This window comes from Clarias gariepinus, chromosome 17 (assembly GCF_024256425.1).
Source record: "Clarias gariepinus isolate MV-2021 ecotype Netherlands chromosome 17, CGAR_prim_01v2, whole genome shotgun sequence".
Classification (NCBI taxonomy): Eukaryota; Metazoa; Chordata; class Actinopteri; order Siluriformes; family Clariidae; genus Clarias; species Clarias gariepinus.
In genome coordinates this window covers 13,173,705-13,192,915 of record NC_071116.1, presented here as the reverse complement: position 1 = coordinate 13,192,915, position 19,211 = coordinate 13,173,705, and the positions used below count along the sequence as shown (strand labels likewise).

Below are 19,211 nucleotides of genomic sequence, written 5' to 3'. Positions count from 1 at the left end.
ACTAAGCTTTGTTGAGTATTTTATATATGGCTGAATACTTAATTGGTCAAGCTACTGCTCACCCTAGCCCCTCCCCCGCCACAAACACACTCACTGACAAAAAGGTAAAGAAGGGAATAAAAAAATATTAGATTGCAAAAATTGAGTATTGTGGTAAGTTTCAAAATCAACTATTAAATTGCAGTTCCATATCAACAAGTAGTTTGGACATGTTGCAAGAAAGAAGCTTTTAGTGCTACAGTACATCTTAAAAAATTTAACATCTGGGGTTCCCCAGGGGTTAGAACTACAGGCTGGTGGGTCAGGGGATCCTGTGTGAATTGACAGCATTATGAATTCAGTGAGGATATTTCAGCCTAAATCTTACCTTTCTCAAGAGGTTAGGACTAAACCCATGAACCTTATTGAAAAACTGTGATCTTAACTGTTTTTCCTCAAGAGGTTAGGACTGAACCATGAACCCTACTGAAAAACTATAGTCTGAACTAGAAGACTGAAAGTAGCATGCACAGACCTAAGAGCATGCAGTACAGGAGTTTGAAATGTTTAGAAATCCTTCATTCTCAGTGTACCTGTTACTATACAGAAAGGGTTAAAGGAACATATAAAAGGAAAAAGTTAAAGGAATATATAAATATAATATATAAATATATAAATATAAATATATAAACATGCTATACCAATAAGCATCCATACAGTATGTACTCTCCTTAACTATTAACCTAAAAGGTCAAGTTACTGTAGTACAAGTTTCAGAGGTCCTCCAAAATGTGTCTGGTAATGCATCGTTTGAAATTCCCCATGGACAATGTAGCCATACATACATCTTCTTTTTTTATTTCTCTTCCCAAATGTTCAAATGATACAAAAGAGAATAAATTCTTACATCGTCTGTCCCTGTTCAAACCTTTCAATTATTATGACTTATTCAGTTGTTACAATAAAGTTAATGGGAACAATTATAGTTGCTACTTTGAGGAATGTAGATCTGGACTCCCTCATGGTTGCAATGGGGTATAAGGCTGCATGTTTTATTTATCTATACAGTGCTGCGGAAACGTTTTTGCCCCTTCCTGGTCCCTTTTTTTTTTTTTTTTTGCACATTTGTTACACTTAAAAATTTCCGATCATCAAATAAATTTTAATATTAAAGAAAGATAATTCTAGTTAGGTTTTAGAAGATGATGTCATTTATTAAAAGAAAGAAAATGGCCCTATGTGGAAAAAAAAAATTGCTCCTTAAAATGGCAGGAGATGGCAAATATTTTTCAATGCACTGTATATTAAATTACATGAATGCGTTGATTATCATAACACCACAGGACTCTAATCATTACGACTTGTTGAGTGTTTAAGTTTTGTTGGCCCAACGAAGAATCATTAGTAATTTGTCAGCCTCGTGAAGTATCAAGGCTGTTTTTTAAGAATAACATACATTGGTGGATACTAGAAGATTTTTTGCGGCCCAGAATACTATCTGTTGCACAAAAATAATAGCTTTTTTAAAAAAATTTTTTTTTTTTGTTTGTTTTTTACATGCGTCATAAGGAGAGATTCTTCTTTTATTTTTTTATCCATGCAAAAAGGAATCCCCAAGTCATTTGAATGAAACTTAAATAATATACTTTAGGCTAATCAAGGAATAGGGAAATACGCATCATGATTCTTTGAGTTCAACAGATTACTGCCCAGCTGTAGGCTACACAAAGGCATTTTTATCTGACTTCACTGTACTAATCACTATGCTTGATATCCCTTGGCAGGAATGTGTCACCCTCATAAAGTGGGCACAGTAGGTGCTGAACCCTTCTCTGCTAAGCTCCAGTACACCGGCTCTGAGGACCCAGAACATGCCAACCTCATCAAGCTTAGTGTCACCATGCCCCACACAGATGGTGAGCAGTTGTCTTGCTTATACTCTTGAAAAGAGCTTTGTTTGCCAAGCTGCACATCAGGTTGTTCTTTCACATCTCCCACAGGAATAGCCAGGTGTTAATATTGAATTTATGGTTTATTGCTTGTGAAGGTAAACATGTATATCAAAATTCCAAGCCTTGACTTTTGTTGTTTTAATGGTTATTTGTAGACATCAGAGAATTTCTGAGGCCGCATTATCATAATTAAGAAAAACATCAGCACAACATCTGTTACTTTTTCACACATTTCAGGGCTGTAATGTAGGCCACGGGAGAAAGTGCACATATAAATAGCGAGTATAATTCTACTTTATTACACCTCTCTCTTTTACAGCTGTTCAGTATTTTATAATGTCATGGCAACCAGGAAACAAATGCAATTTTTATGTAAGTTAGGCATTAACGCGACTCCTAATGTATGTGGTGAGAAGGATTTTAAGAACCTTTTCAATTATTATTCTCTGAATGTTTTTCCGGGCTTTTGTTGAAATAGCCAGGCTATACGGATTATACAGGGGAAAAACACCAAAATCATTGTTCTTTGGTCTTGGGGATAGAGTGCACTATATTTTATGTAATTTCCCTATTGTAACATTCCTAATTTGACTAATACAATGATTATCAACACCACAGAGGCCAAATGAAGTGTGTTTGTGTTTAATTCTGACATTCTTTCAGTGCCGGAGGATGCAGAACAACAAGGCTTTATGTTTTTAGGCATCAGGTTCATTACTGTATGTAGGAATGTTATCTAATAGACATTTCCATGCAGCATAGCATCAGTCCATAGCAGGGGTCCAAACACAGAGCCTGGGTAATCAAAAGCAAATTAATTCTTGGAAGTAGTGAAACAAGGTTTTATCTCAAAAACAATAGGGGAACAGTTGGTGATAAGAGTGAATACACTTTGGAAGGGATGCCACTCCATCTTATTGCTCCATGCAGGCGAACACTTACACACACACACACAAACACACACATCCTGGGGACTGGGGCAACTATGGACCCTGGAGTTGTGAAGAATGTTTGAGATGTGGTTAAGTACACCAGTTAATGAATCACAACTAATGATGAAAGAATTAAAATTGCTGGCCGTGGTTTGTGTGTAAAGCTGGCATGTGGTGCGCGAGAGACACCAGGGAACTGCAGATATCTTTTTGAGCTTTTTGATGTCCAAAAAAATAACAAATTATTCTCATTAGTTTGTCATTATTTGGAAGAAAAAGAATTTTAATAGAAATAATTTTTCCAACCACTGTACATAAAAACTAATTTTTAATGTATTTATTTATTTACATTGTCTGGCCAAAAAATTCACACACTTTAATTTTTAGTTAAGTTAGAAGGTTAAAGCTAAAACTAAGCTGATCAGCTTACACGGTATTGGTTTCCACTTTATTATTGGATAAATATTAGAAAAGTGTACAAAATGTACCTATTTCACGACTTTTTAAAAGATTTTAAATCTACTGTCATTTAATTTTATTACAATCAATGGACAGGGATATTATATAAAAGTTTATGTTTATGACTTGTTTGCATTAAGTTGTACTTCTTTTGTCGTCACTCAGATACACTCCCTGTTCTGTAATTGGAGAGTGAATCACAGATGAGAAAAAGTAGATCAGATGAAGATTAAGTTTTGTCTTAAAACGAGTCCACAGCAGCAAAATTCAATTATATCACTTCAGCTGTAAAAATATTAAGTAATCCCAGTAAAAATATTCAGTTTAGTTTTTCTAGTTAATATCTATTAGTGTTAATTTACCTTGTGCATTAAGCTTATTGGTAGCTTAATTTGAAGAAGATTATTAAATCCAGCTGTTCATAACATCGCTTTTACTCAACATTTTGATTTCATTTATGGAGAAGGTTTAACTACAGGTAGATACAGTATCTATGTGCTGCAAAAGTTTCATAAAATTCTGTTCAGTCAGTTTTGCGTGATGCTGTGACATACTTGGCTGGACAGACATTCAGATATACGGACAATTTTTTGTCTGAGACTAGTTCACAATGTACAGACAAAAACTTTCTTTTATTTATACAGATAAAAGTGCACATTTACTGTGGCATTGTTTTAACAACCTTACACGGTGTCACAACATTTATTTCCAGCCAAAGTTGCCTTCTTTGTCAGAGTGAGTCATGTGAGAGTCAAACTAGCCTGTAAAGTCTCCAGCACAGGACTCTCTCTGTTCCAGTTCAATTCCAATTCCAATATATCTCTTATATGTAAACACACACATTTAGTTATTTATTTATTTAGTTAGTTATTTAGTTAGTTAGTTAGTTAGTTAGTTAGTTAACATATAGGTGTATACTAGAAATGCCTGTATACCTGATCAGCCAGTCATTAATGTCGACTTCAGTATGAGGAAAAAAAAACTATTATGACATTGATATTGTTAATTTTCACGCACTATAGTCTTAAGATGTAAACAGTGACGGCTGGTGCAAAATGTTTTTGGGACTGCAAAAAAAATTATATTAAACTTTTAATAATCGCCTGTAAATAGCCATAAAAAGTTCTGGAAAAACACTGACTGTTCACCCAGTCCAGTTAGAAGATCAGGTCGATTTGGTCCAAGCTCTTTAACTTTCTTCCTTCTGCGTCTGATTGCCTTGCGAAGGGGTATTTTAGCAAAGAAATTACAGAATTTCCTCTCATATTTAGCTGGCTTCCACGTCAGTCACTATCCAATACATCAACTAACAATCTGCTGACCGTTAAAAAAGACTCGTTGAGAATGGACGAATCACATGAGCCCAAATATTTAAAAAACAATATTGATTCGCTAAGAACACAAGTGGGAGGGTTCGGGGCGCACAGTGCTGCACTCCAAGGATGATTTAAAAAAATTCAATTAGAGCTCGGCCTCAAATCACATGCTTTTTACATAGACACTCGTTTATCCGGCGCCCTGTGTGCACGAACACAAAGATTTCTTTTTTATTGTAAATAAATTATATTAAAAACAGCGGAATATTGTGACTAAATGACTTTATTTTATTATTGAAATAAATAATTATTATGTTAAATAATTACATCTTAAAGTAGCATTCTTCTCTGCCTAACTTTAAGGGGGCGCGCCCCAGCGCCCCCTTATTGACCGCCGCTGGTGAATAAACAAAAAAAGCATCCTCTGTGCAAAGGATCTGCAGGCTCAAACATCTCATTGATGAGAGAGGTCAGTGGAGAATGTCCAGGCTGGTCTGAGCTGACAGTAAGTCTATTGTAGGTCAAGGAAGCATGGTGGTAAACAGAAAACCTTCTCAGAATGCATAACACATCAAACAAGGGCTACAACAGATTTGTGAACAAAACTACCTGATTTATTTTTCTGCTGTCTACTGCTGCATGATAGCCTCAGATTCTTGTTCTTGGCTGACAGTAGTTGGAATCTAATGTGGTCTTTTGCTGTCCACTTTAAGCTTTAATGTGAATTACTTGCTGAGATGCTTTTCTGCTCGGCGTTATTGTTAAGAGTGACTATTTAAGCTAATCTGTTTTTCCTCAAACCAGTCTGGGTTGGGGTTCGGGTTAGGGTTAGGGATTTCTTTTTTTACTTCCCTTCAACAAGGTATTTCCACACACAAAACTTATTCAGTGTTTTTTGTTTATTGCAATAACCATTCTGTGTAAAAGACTGTTGTGTGTATGAATCCCAGGACATCAGCATGTAAAGTATATACTAAAATTATCCCGTTTCTTACCAACATTCAAGCTTTGAAGTCACAGAGAATTTGTTTTTTGAGAACATTTCAAATACTTCATGTTCAATTGTGTATAAGTGTGGTGAGTGTATGTATTGTGTACATTGTATTTTTGGATAGGATGACAATAAAGTTGACCGAGTTACATGTGTGTCTTCACTTGGCATTAGGCATGCTCCCAGTGCTCTCTACCCGTGCTCTGTCCAACTTCGAGTTGACTCTGAGTCCGGATGGAAGCCGCGTAGGGAACCACCGCTGCTCCAACCTTCTGGACTTTGATGAGGTTCCCACACGCCACGGCTTCCTGACAAAGGCCACTAAGAATGCAGAACAAGTGGGAGGGAGCGCACCCTACCAATACAACTCTACCATGAGGGGCCTGAACACACTGCGCTTCTATAGAAACCTCAACCTAGAAGCCTGTCTGTGGGAGTTTGTAAGTTATTATGACATGTCTGAGCTGCTCACAGACTGCGGCGGGAGCATCGGGACCGACGGACAGGTCAGCACTTTTAGACTACTTTTATGTCTCAGTCGGAGCAGGTCTAAATCAAAAGAATTCTTTAGTTTCTTTTAAAGAGCAATGATTTTCTATGGAGTGTAATAAAGAAAAAAGGAATAATGACTAGTAATCAGTATCCATATGTTTTTAATATGTATTATTCATACAGTCCACAACTCTTCGAGCACTTGAAAAGAACTTTGATGAGTGACTAATTTGTTCATTTAGACTGTAAGGAACTCATGGTCTATAATCTGTTTTATATGAAGAGCTGCTGGCTGCAGAACTAAGCAGGTGATTTTGGTCTGCTATTATTATGCACAAATCCATTTACATAAAGCTCTTAAACAGGACAATCAGGCTTCCATTATCTCAAATTTTCAGCTGGTAAATTGTTGGTATTCTTTCACATGTAGACTAAATCTGAAAACTTGCTTCTTGATACTTTGGTTTGGTTTATAAAATCTGGTTTATGCTGTTAAGACTGGAAAAGTTCAAAGCTTTTCAAAAATCAACCTTTTATTTGCAAAATGCTGGGAAAATGCATAAACGTATAATAGAGTCATCAAGGTTGGAAAATCGTAATTTTTTATTTAAAAACAAAATATGAATGTGAAAGCTTTGATATGCGTACCCAGTCTCATGTAATGCTTGAACAGAGGTCCAACTGACCAAGCAAAAAAGCAACGACATACTATAACTCAGAAGTATGACAAGCTGATTATGTGCATTAATACGCACTACAGTATGAATCCCTGCGAAAGGTGACTTTATGCAGATGATGTCTCTGGTGTTGAAACACATCATGTTTTCACCCTCAGCAAGAGACTGAAAGTCTTGGGCTGGTATTTTAGGTATGTAGCCATATAGTGATTTATTTAGTGCATATTATTAGCCATGTGTTATAAGTCTGATTAGCAATTTCACTGTCACTCAAGCAAGTGTTAAAGTGCCAGGCAACTGTGTATAAGCATCTTAACAGTAGGTGCATATTACATGGACGCTACTATTCCTCTGATAACCCAGTCGGAATAAAACTGCATTATGTAAACACCGCTGTCGAAACAGTCTGACCCAATCTTCAGGAATCAGAATGAGAAGGGTTATGTAAAGATTTTATAACCCATTTAATAGGTAAATGTTAACAATTTAAACACTCCAGTCATTTCTCAATTGTCAGAATTAATTGCCAATTACATTAGATGATGTGACAAGTTTTCAGGAGGGAAATGTTTCAGCTCTCTCCCACTTGGTCTCTGGCTGAGACAAGGGCGCAGACTGCCTCGCCATATCATACACTACCAGTCAAAAGTTTGGACACATCTTCTAATTCCATTGTCTTTCCAGATTTCTATTTCTAAAACAATGTTGATTGCATCCAAAATATGCACTAATCTCATTTAAACAGATTGAAATCTGTCTGCTACTTATGCTTTGTAAAGCATGCAGTTTTTACAAATGCACTTGATAGTACTGTTCTTGCAAGAACTATTCCAAAAAGGCTGACCTCTGTGACCAGCAACTTACTGTTATTGTTGTGGCAGAACGCTGGCATAGTGGTTAACACTGGTGTCTTTCTCCTCCAGGGGAGGGGCTCTATTCCCTCCTCAGGCTGTGTGCATGGAGTTTGCATGTTCTTCAAAACCATGCAGATTAGGCTGATTGGCATTTCCAAATTACTGTACTTGTAGTATGTGAGTGAGTGTCTCTTGCCTTAAGTCTGCTTAGAGGCTCCAGGCCCCTGATGAAGAAGTATAGACAATAAGGGAGTAAGACAACATAATGTTGTTGTTACTTAATAGCTAACGGCTTCTGCCATATGTAATATTTCATTGTTTTAAAAACACCCAGTATTGTTTTTAAATATAGAAAAAAGTCCAAATTTTTAACTGGTATTGTATGAAGTGAAGCATCTTACATGCTTAAGATAAGTCTGATTTCTTGCCTCCGAGTGGCGCAGTGGTAAAGTGGTGCAGTGGCACCCTATCATCCGGAGATCGCGAGTTCGATTCCTGGGTGATGCTGTAACCTCTCGCAGCCGGGGGCCTAAAGAGAGAGATGAGTGGCCGAGCTCTTTCAGAGGAGAGGGATGAGAGGTACTTAGTGCTCCCACATTAATCACAGCTCGAAAAAGCAGTTCGAAAAAGTTGCAAGGCGGCTGGCGTCATGTGGTTCAGAAGAAAAAACGTGTGATAGTCTTCGGCCCTCCCGACTGAGTGGTAGTAGTAGCCTTAATGTGGGAGCCCCCTAGTGACGGTGAGGAATTGGACACAACTAAATTAGGGAGAAAATCTGGGGGAGAAAAAAAAAAGATTCAACGGATTTCTTGTGACCTATCATATCGCAGGAGGCAGGATTTATCAGAAGAGATGGAAAATTCTGATAAAATGCCTTGAGCATATAAACTCACATCAGATCAGTGTCCAGAAATGTTCCCTATAAACATACAGTAGCTAGTGTTTGTTTTGTGCACCGTGCACATTATGCATCTGTGCTCAGATATATAATTTGCTTGTTCTACTGTATGTCACGAGGCTAGTGATTTGTGATTTGTCCACTCTATGAATCATAGAGTTAATAAAGCTTTCATTAAATGGCACATAAGACCGCAAAATCCATGGCACTCTCTGTTCCTTTGCTCAATTCTTTGAAATTCTAATTTTGTCGTTTATATTTGCAGGTTTAAATGTGTAAGAAAAGCCATTCTTGTAGCCAAGCAACTGCCTTGTGACGATTGTAGGACTCAATGTTGTATCCCACTGCCCTTTTGTGGTCACTTCCCTTTTTCAAGTGCTCACTTAGGCATCCTTTTTTCCTTTCGGGGTTATCTGGGTCCCAAGGGCACCCACAGCTCTTAGCTCTATACAGCTAAGAGAAAGCTCTGCTGGAAAGGCTGGGTTCTGGTCATTAACCAGGATATTTTTCTTATGATCTACCACATATCCTTAATTATCTAAGTTAAACTGCACTGTACCATTTACTCATGTTTATGTATTTCAGTCACTGAAAGAATTTATTTATATGAAGCGAATATAACCGTAATTTAAGTATAATTCTAAGGATACAGTATTGTGACATTTAACCTTATTTTAGTATATTGTGCCATGTGCAGGTTCTCTTGCAACAGGAGATTTTCCTTCCTTTCTTGAGTAATTCTCTGCTTGCAGGTGTTGGGGCATCCTCATTAGCATCAGCCCGATTTACGCTGCATGGCTCTTTGATTATAATTGACTATGTAAATGAGGAAAAAAAAAGTTGCTCCCAATCAAGCCTAGATTATGTCTTATGGCAGATGTCTTTTTCTGACAACACAGAGGCTTTTGATTTTTTTTTTTTCCCCGACTCCTTTGATAAGACACCGAAGTGGCAAAATGTTGATTACTAGAGCTCTCCTGTGGAGAATCAGAGTAGCTTTTAAGTGGGTGCAGATTTATTTTAGAATTAAGTCTTAGCGCTATAAAAGTCACTGTAGGGACCAGAGACATTTTTTCCTCGTTGTATTATTTATATTATATTTAGTGCCAAGTAAACCATAAGACCTATTTATTTGTGCCATATTAGTAAATTATAAATTATTCTGTTCTGTTACATGTTTGAGAATCATGACTGTCTTCATTTTAAAGATTATGTTCCCGTCCTGGCGTTTACGGTAAAGTCTATTCTGCTGCTGTTTCTATTGGTTAGGTGCTAAATCTGGTGCAGTCCTATGTGACTCTGCGTGTCCCCCTGCATGTCTCCTACGTCTTTCACTCACCTGTGGGTACCAGCGGCTGGCAGCACTTTGATTTACAGTCGGAGTTGCGGCTCACTTTTGTTTACGACACTGCCATCTTGTGGAAGGACGGCATCGGCAGCCCTCCTCAGGCTGAACTGCAAGGTAAGTCTATACATGTTTATAAAGAAATAAATCTAAAAAGGTATTACTTGCCTGGAAGTCATGCTTTAGGCAATATTTACTGCTTACAGATCCTAAGTCTGCCTATGCTAAATTACTACAATCTTTCATTTTAGAATACAAGTAAGGCAGTACTTGTGCTTGGATTGTGTTATTTTGGGAGGAAACAAATGTTAATCAGTTTTTAAGGATATAAGTTGATCTAGATTAAATCCACTAAACTAGGTGTTGATGATGTGTTGTGTTTATGTTCCCTAGGAGCACTTTACCCAGCCAGTATGAGGATTAATGATGTAGGCCGTCTGGTGGTCAACTTCCGCACCAAGGCTCACTTTCGGGGGTTGTTTGTGGCCTCACATCATGGTGAGATTTTTTTATTTTATTTTTTATAAATAAAGACCAATAATTTAATAAAATGTTACTTCCTATAATTGCATGCATTTTACAAAGAAGAAAAAAGTGCAAAGATGCATTAAATACATTGACCATGCCAAGAACTAGTTTTACTCTTTTAATCATCTGGCTCACTCCCATGATTTAGCATTTATTTATTGTGAAATAGTAGACAAATATTAAAATGTATTTTCCCCATCATGAAATTAATTCTGGTAATCAACTAGAATATCTTATATGAACATAAAATATCCATTGCTAAAGAATGAACAGAACAGCAGGTTTATTTATGTCTGTTGTTATCAGCAAGTCTAAGTGTGTGTGAATGGGTCTTAATTAGTCTCTTCATAAGCACTTGTAGCTGCTTGCATCTTTTGTGTCCCACTTCAAAGCTTTTCTCTAACTAAGCTTTATCTTTGTCTCTTTCATCCAGCATCGTCGTTGACCTCAGTGGTCATAAGTACCGCCCACCCAGGGTTAACCTTTAACCTTTCTTTGGTTAGAACGGAACCCACCTACAACCAGCCCGTGCAGCAGTGGACATTCACCTCAGATTTTGCTGTGAGTGTTGAAGCAGACTGGATACAACGAATGACTAAAATGCATCGTTTCAGCATTACTTATCTCTATATTTGAATATCCTTTCATGTCCTTCTCTAAGATCCACTTCAAAGGATGTTTTAATTGCTTTGAAGAATATCATTATTTATTAGTGCAAGTCTTTAAACATACCTGTGGTCATTATAAATTAACTCAACGTGGATCATTCATACAATCATATAATAGTATAGTAAAATAATCTACTTTCCTGGCTGTGTGTCATAAAGGTGCGTGATTACTCTGGAACCTACACCGTGAAGTTAATCCCCTGCACCACAGCCCTAAACATCGAGTACTCAGTTCCTGCAGTGTGTGACCCCAGAGAGCCAGTCATGTTTGACTTGGACATCAGATTCCAGCAGGTAAAACCAGTATACACACTATTTAAACAAAATGTTGTGGACACCTAACCATCACACCATATGTGCTTTCTGAACGTCCCATTCCAGATTTGTTTACCCTTCATACTGTATATGTTTTTTAAAAAAAAGCTTCTAAAGTCAGTTCTTCCATTTTACCATGTTTCATGGACCCCACGTTCCACTTTGTGCAGAATACATAGCGTGGTAAAAGGTATTCTATACAATTGTGCGTGTCAGGTAAGACTTTGTGAAAACAGTTTGGGAAAGAACCAAATATGTATGTATAATTGCTGATCAGCTTCATTTAATTTATTGGTTGGGTAAAAAAAATATTAAAATTAAATAATACTAAACACATAAGAGATTTTAGACACACAAAAAAAGTCATCTGAAATGAGATTAATTAGATTAATATAGGTTGTGTTTAGGTGTCGCCTTGCACCTCCAGGGTTCTGAGTTCGATTCCCGGCCAGGCTCAATTCCCGTCTCTGTGTGCATGGAATTTGCATGTTCTCCATGTGCTTTGTGGGTTTTCTCCGGGTACTCCGGTTTCCTCCCACAGTCCAAAGACCTGCAGATTAACCCGGGATAAACCGGATTAGATAATGAGTGAGAGAGTGAGTGTTCAGATCATTAACCTATGAGTAACAAGTTGCCTTGATAAAATAGTTAGAATACAGTAGTAAATTCAGTAGTACCTGTGACCTGGACTCCTTTTTAATTGTAGTTCCATCATAATAATTCTAAGGTATAAGAGAAGATGTGTCCATTATAAGCGATGATCTAATCCAATAAAAAAAGGTTTTTAGTGCATGTAGAAAAACAGAAAAGCAAGAAAAGCCTCAGTTTCTTTATCATATTTTAGCTTTTAGTTTCATTTAAGTTCATGATTGCAAGTCATGTGATTTTGTCATAATTATTATTATGCTGCCTGTAGGTGAGTGATCCTGTTGCTGTGGAGTTCAATCTGAATACACAAATGTTCCTGCTTTCAAAAAGATCGGTGTGGCTGTCCGACGGATCTATGGGCTTCGGACAGGAGAGCGATGCGGCGTTTTCTAAGGGTATATCGACAATAACATACACACTTCAACATACCTGCTGTATGTTTAGGAAGTTTCTTAATACTTACCTGAGGGTCATATGACACTCATACAGGGCAGTTGATTATACAGTCCTTTCTGAAAGTACTGGAACAGTAAGACCAATTCTATTGTTTTTTCTATACAGTGAAGACATTTGGTTCGATAATCAAATGAAAAATGCATTTCTCATCTATTATTTTATATTTATCTTTAACCCTTAAATATATTTATCTCTATAACCCAAAAATCTTTAATGTATACAGTATAAACAAGTCAAATTACCCAGTTAACACCCTGGCCAGTTATCAGGGCATATATTTAAAACTTTTACAATTATTAATATCTATCATTTTCTATTTATGCGATCCTCCATATACAGTACAGTATAATGCATGTATATGTATATTTGTTTAAAATGTGCTACTGATGCAGTCAATTTGTCTGTGGTCATTGATCCATGTTCTTACACTATATCCTGTCGATACTAAAGGCTGCCATAAAGTGAAGCAGACTTAGAAGTGTGTTTCTATATTGGTACTTGTTTAATTATTTTTTTACTTTTTTAACATGTTGCAGGGAGCTCCCATCACTTTAAATAATGATAATGTTAAAAACTTTCCTTCGTTAAAAAGTTTTTTCTTTCCATTTCAAAAAAGCTTAGTAGCCCCCCTCTCTACACCCTACAGAGAAATTCCCTCTTCAGAGAAATTAACAGCATATCCTTATCACAGATACTCACTCAGACCTCCTACCAGAATTAACATCTTGAGTTTAGCTTCAGTCCTGAGTTTAGAGTTGCAGTTTAAAGAATTTCCAATGAAGTTCAGTAGAAGAGAAAATACAGATTGTGTAAATATCAAATGAGAAGATGTAAAAGAAAAAAAAAGACTTGGGGATGTTTCCGTTCCATACTCTATAAACTCTAGTAATGATTAGTTTTACATACCAAGTTTACAATCAAAGTGCAAAGGAAATATTCATATGGGTAAAAAATAAAGATCTGTATCTATATGTGTTTGCACGTTTATCAAAAACTACTAGTTATACATATACATGCATTAATCGATATACTGTACAGTAGATAATTATATATATATTATATGTATAAGTATTTTTTTAAATATCATCACTGTTTTTTTTTTACTGTTGTCTACAAAACATAATTTACATCGTGAAGTTCTTATTTTATTATAACCTTGAAACTCTGTAGGCACTGGATACATATATATATATATATATATATATATATATATATATATATATATATACAGAATTTTTTTTTATGCAAGTAAACCATCCGGGGCCTGAGGCACAATGTGAAAAATGTGAGGGAATACCAGATTACATTGATTCTTTTATCCTTCCTTTATGAAACCCTTACAGACTACAAGACCGACCAATATTAAACAGCATACTGTATACATTACTTTCAGGCGATTTTCTTTAGTTAATACCAGACCAAACTCTTGGATCCTGAGTTCACACAGAATTTCTCATGAGCATGCACGGCTTCAAATCAAAACCATCTGGACACAGTACAATCATGAAACAGTTCAGCATGGACCACTAGTTTAGATCTACTGTTTAGATCTAAGTCGAAGTCAATAGTATAACAAGTCTATGTGACACAAGTGATATGTCACTTTATTCATTGAAAGTCCTCAAACTTTTATTAGAGATGATCATTTACTATAGGAACAAGTAGGAAAGACTGTCTGCCCTGATTGTCAGCAATCATCATTACTGATTCAGGTGCTAGACATCCTTCTGATAATGTACTGTAACTCATTACCACAGCAGGGATGTTTGTGCTTCTGTTAGAGACAAAGGTTGCACACTTTGCTGACTTGCAATTCTTGACTAATTCAAACATAGAATAGAATGTCTTTACTGTCTACATTCTTGTACAATGAAATAGGATTGGGTTTTCTGTTGTTATAAGATTAGAGAATGAAAAATTTAATAAAGAAATAGAATTAGGGCTAAAACATAAGAAAAGCTAAACAATTCAAATTTTAAATGGCAAAAACTGACCCAAGTTTCCTCAAGCAGGTGATACAATCTACGGGCGAGTGATGGTGGATCCGGTACAGAACCTGGGGAACTCGTTTCACTGTAATATCGAGAAGGTGTATTTGTGCACTGGAGCAGATGGATACGTGCCCAAGTACAACCCTACCAAGTCTGAGTTTGGCTGCTTGGCGGATTCTCCTTCATTACTATACAGATTTAAAATAATTGTATGTATATAAAGTATCTCTCTACAGAAATACAGGTTAATTTTTTGTAAGGCATATTGTAACAATTATTAATTAATGCAAAATGAAGTCTGTAGCCTAGTGTGTGCCTTGTATTAGTGAAAGATGGCATTGGGAAATCCTGAATAGCACAATGGAAAAATGTTTACCCTTTCTTTAGAAGATCATGTTTTAGAATCCTGATGTTGCCACAGCTGTCTGTGGTTCGACAGATCAAGTAAGCAAAATTAACAATGCTTCCTGGATATTCCTGTCATTCCCGGCAACATTATCCAATTGCTGGTCTCTGTGAGCACATATTTGTGCAGAATGTTTTTCCCTCAGTCCATTATGTTAGCATGTGAACAACATAAGCAGCAGTTTAAAAAGGTGTAGTAAAAGAAAGCACCTGCTACTGTATTACTTATTATTCTTGTTTACAGGACAAAGCACAGCCAGAGACTCAGGCTTTACGTTTTGGTGATATAAACTTCAACGCCGTCCTGGCAGCAGACGACCCATCAGCCCTCTCTCTAGTGAAACAGCCCGGCTCAGATGGGTTCAGACTCGACTCGGATGCTTTATTCCAGGTCTCCACTGTGATCACTTAATGTTGAAATTTGCAACAGTAATTTAAAACCTGCTTTGATTTTACATTAGCATAATTAAATTAAGTTATTATGCATACACAATGATAAACACATCGTTAATCACCAGCTTAAATCATCTCCAGGTGACAGCCGGCCGAGAGTGGTACATCCACACCATTTACACCGTGCGCTCCAGAGAAAATGCAAACCGTGGGATCGGCAAAAGAAGCGCGGAGCACCATTCCTTCGTGGCGCACAACAGCCGTGCCAGGCGCTCTAACCAGGACGTGCCTGCTATCGCGGAAACGATTAGTGCCGAGCACAATCGAGGCACCAACATCATGCACATCGCTCTCGAGCACCAGCAGGCAGCGCAGACTGGAGAGATTCCTGCTGAAAGCCTGGTACAGCGTGAAATGGACAGGCATGGCAGTGAGAAAGAAGCAGTGATGGCAGCGGGAGTCTCAGTCGGGCTCCTGCTCTTTGGCCTCATCGTGGCTGTGCTTTTTCTAATACTGCGGTCGCAGAGCAGACCAGAAGAGGAGGTGAGAAAGAGGTCAGAGAAGGAGGGACTTGCCACCTCAGGCAGCATGCAGCCTGTTATGTTAAGGAGTGGTTTTGAAGGCAGCGATGGCTCTGAAGTGTGACACCTACAGGATTCTGTACTGATCATTGTGTGCCATCTTGGACGCATCACAAAGCTGTGTATGTGAAATTTAACAAGTGCCTCAGAAAGATACCGTCCTGTGGAAAATCCAGCTGCATCCTAAACATCTGGATGAGTAGTTTTGATTACCTGTGCTATTCTACTGTAGTATGAAAGCGAAAAGTACCATACTTTTACAGAACGGGCCTCTACTATGTGCTTAAAATATAATTTGCTAATTAATGTTTTTAAAATGTATATCCTGATTCCAAAGGACCAAGGACTGCAGTGGAGTTTACTTTTATATCCCAATTGTTACATTTTGGCAAATTTGATTAAATTCTGGGGATATGTAATGGGGTACTTATTTAGAATAAGACAGACAGGCTAAGGATAAGCTTAACAGGAAGATACGGAGGAACAATTAATAATAATGAAAGTTAAAAAGGGGTAAAAAAAAAATTAATAGGATCAAATTATTGGAATTTACATTAAGTTTCCGTTTACAGTTTAAAGTATGATCAATAATAAGTAGCAGAATAAATGTCATCACGTGGTTACATTATGTTGGTAGAGCGAATCCGCTGATTGTGCACGTATATCAAACTGTACTGTATGAAACACTGAAAGCCTGCTGCGAGTTGTTTACATAGCTGGATGTAGTGAGGCAGACACATATTTATGTTGACATAAAGTGTGCCATGTTAACAATGTCGTCTCTTTATTTTATCATGAGCTATGTATCTTATGTATATACCGCTGAACTTGAAATGATATTACTGTATGTATTAAACATCTGAATAGTGTTGATCCAGCTTTATTTATTTCCTGTGGTGTTCTCAAGTGTAATGTTAATGAGAGGTTTCTAGTATAATACATTTTTAAAAATTACTTACTGTATAACACACATCTGCATACTTGCACAAACAATTTTTACATTGCGATACGAGATAAAAAGGTTAAATACAGTATGAATTGGTTAAAGATACTGCTTTAGCATATTTATAAACTATAAACTATAAATATACATTTGTGATATACAGTAGATTGAGGACATGATGTACTATTTATTTGGACAAGAGATTTACTTGCAGTCCAGCAAGAGTTTATCTGCCGATCATCAAAGGCTGACCTTGACACTAACACAGCACCACTGGAGAAAGCAGAAATCATCTCAGCCACCAAGTCTTTTAAGAATGGGAAGGCAAATGAGGGGGACAATCTCAGCACTAAACTGTTGAAAACAGATACAGCATGTGCAGCTTATCTGTTTGTTTGTTTTTTACTCTTTTCAGCCATATGAGAAGAGATAACTGGACAAGAAGAATAATTTTTGACATTCCAGGGTCCCATTTACTGTAGGAGGCAGCATTACTTACCCCCCACCTCACCCCGCAGGGCAGCAAACCTCCTCAGACAGGATTCCTACATGCGATCCCCAGATGACAGGGCACACGCTTTTTCTTTGATCCACTTTCTTTTTCTCTTTCAAAAAGGTGCCACACTGAGCATGTAAAATGTAGTTCACTGCCCTACTGCCGTTTCCAGCATAAAAAGGCTTGTCTTGTCAGCATTAAAAATGTAAGTTGCCCTAAGCGCATGGCTGACTATGACTAAGGGGTCATTTTGCTGTATGGATTCGTTATAAGCATTATAAGGGTCTCCTCATGTTTAGTTGCACTAACGTGTGTTCAGGGTCACGGGATGCCTAAAGCCTACTGTAATTCAGTGGACTCGGGGTCTGAGGTGGAATACACTCTGAATGGGGTGCCAATCCACTGCAGGGCACACACACACACACTATGGAAAATTTCGAAATGCAAGCCAGCGTAATCTGCATGTCTTTGGACTGTGGGAGGGAAAACCCACCCAGATACACAGACCTGAGGTGGAAATCCAACACTCAACAGTGCTTACCACTGTATTTTGCATCTGTTATAAGAGGAAAAACTACCTTTATTTCTCCTTATATGATTCCATGCTACACTCAATGTAGAAAGTTTTCTTAGAATGCCAGCATTATGATTGAACTGCACTGCACTGAAATAGTGGCCTTTTCAAAAACTCCTTTGATGCCCCAAACAGATCAGGCATGAGGAAAATCTGACCTTTTGTACAAAGAATTCAGCAGGGGTAGCATCACTAATTTACTACACAAATACATTGTGTTTTTTTTAAACCCAAGAAACAGTGTCGAATTGTGTAAATATGTGTATCATATTTAAGATAGTGAAGATATGGTTTATATTTTAAATATTTTAAATATTACATTTTCTATCTCTACGTTTACATAAAAATTATCTGATTTTTTTAGTGTATTTTCAGACATTTATCTTTTCATTTACTTAAGTCTAACTGCGTGTGGCAGTTAATTGTCAAGTGTAATTTGTGTACAGTTTTACTACTTGCTACTGTATGTATTAGGATGAATATTTCCCATCAGTCAGAGTGCCTTCAGGTGTAGCTTGTGTATGCAACTACATAGATAGACGGATGGATGGATGTATGGATGGTATGGTGGGAATCTAAGAACTGCACAAGCACCTGTGGTATCCTTACTCGCACCACACAACCTGTGTGCCTTTTGAGCATTTTAAGACCTCCAAAAAGACAACGCCACCTGTGGTCACCGCACAGCCTGTGTGCCTTCTGAACATGCTAAGACCTCTAAAAAGCCTTAGACACTAACGTCTCTAATAAAGGCATAAGTTAATGGCATTGCCACGGCCAGACGTGTCTTCCTGTTGCACCCGGGCAACACTACAACCCAATGATCGACCCAAGCACCTGCACCATCGCCAGATGTGCGCAACATACAACCTGTGTGCCTTTTGAACATGTAAAGACCTCCAAAAAGTCCAGGTTGCTGATGTCACTCAATGTGGGCTGGGTTTGTTGGCAATCATTAGGATGTGTACTTTTTGTGAGTGTGTGTATAACGTGTGTGTAGGATGTGTGTATTTGATAGTGCTATTATAAATGTGCGTTTTTCAAATGGCCCAAACTGTTCAGCTCAGTGAGATCTAGAAGTCTACCGAATTTGACAAGGACACGTGTCAGTGTGTATGAGCTATGCAGCAAAATCTCCTGTGAAGTAGTTACAGGCATCCTAACGGCAGCAGATTCCAACCTGTGTGCCAATTTCTATGAGTTTTTGAGTATGTTAAGACCCATGTTAAGAAACATTTTTTTAAATGTTTTTTTTTTTTTTTCAATTGAAAAAAGAATCCTTCAAAGAACAAGAGGCACAGCGATCAGCACATGCTGA

General features: G+C 37.4%; 1 protein-coding gene across 3 annotated transcripts in view; it reads left to right on the top strand.

Annotated features, from left to right (window-relative positions):
- frem2a (FRAS1 related extracellular matrix 2a) overlaps positions 1-16,763 on the top strand; it is a 70,339-nt gene extending 53,576 nt beyond the window's left edge. Inside the window, exons 15-24 of one of the 3 annotated variants that reach the window (XM_053516458.1) lie at positions 1,764-1,895; positions 5,804-6,135; positions 9,820-10,012; positions 10,289-10,393; positions 10,857-10,984; positions 11,251-11,385; positions 12,323-12,449; positions 14,523-14,710; positions 15,151-15,297; positions 15,441-16,763. In XM_053516458.1, coding sequence (XP_053372433.1) covers positions 1,764-1,895; positions 5,804-6,135; positions 9,820-10,012; positions 10,289-10,393; positions 10,857-10,984; positions 11,251-11,385; positions 12,323-12,449; positions 14,523-14,710; positions 15,151-15,297; positions 15,441-15,944 — 1,991 coding nt within the window. In that variant the 3' untranslated portion in view covers positions 15,945-16,763. Of the gene's footprint in view, positions 1-1,763; positions 1,896-5,803; positions 6,136-9,819; positions 10,017-10,283; positions 10,394-10,831; positions 10,985-11,250; positions 11,386-12,322; positions 12,450-14,522; positions 14,711-15,150; positions 15,298-15,440 lie in introns of all 3 variants that reach the window. The other 2 variants (XM_053516459.1, XM_053516462.1) reach the window with 2 other exon arrangements.
- The last annotated feature ends 2,448 nt before the right edge of the window (positions 16,764-19,211 follow it).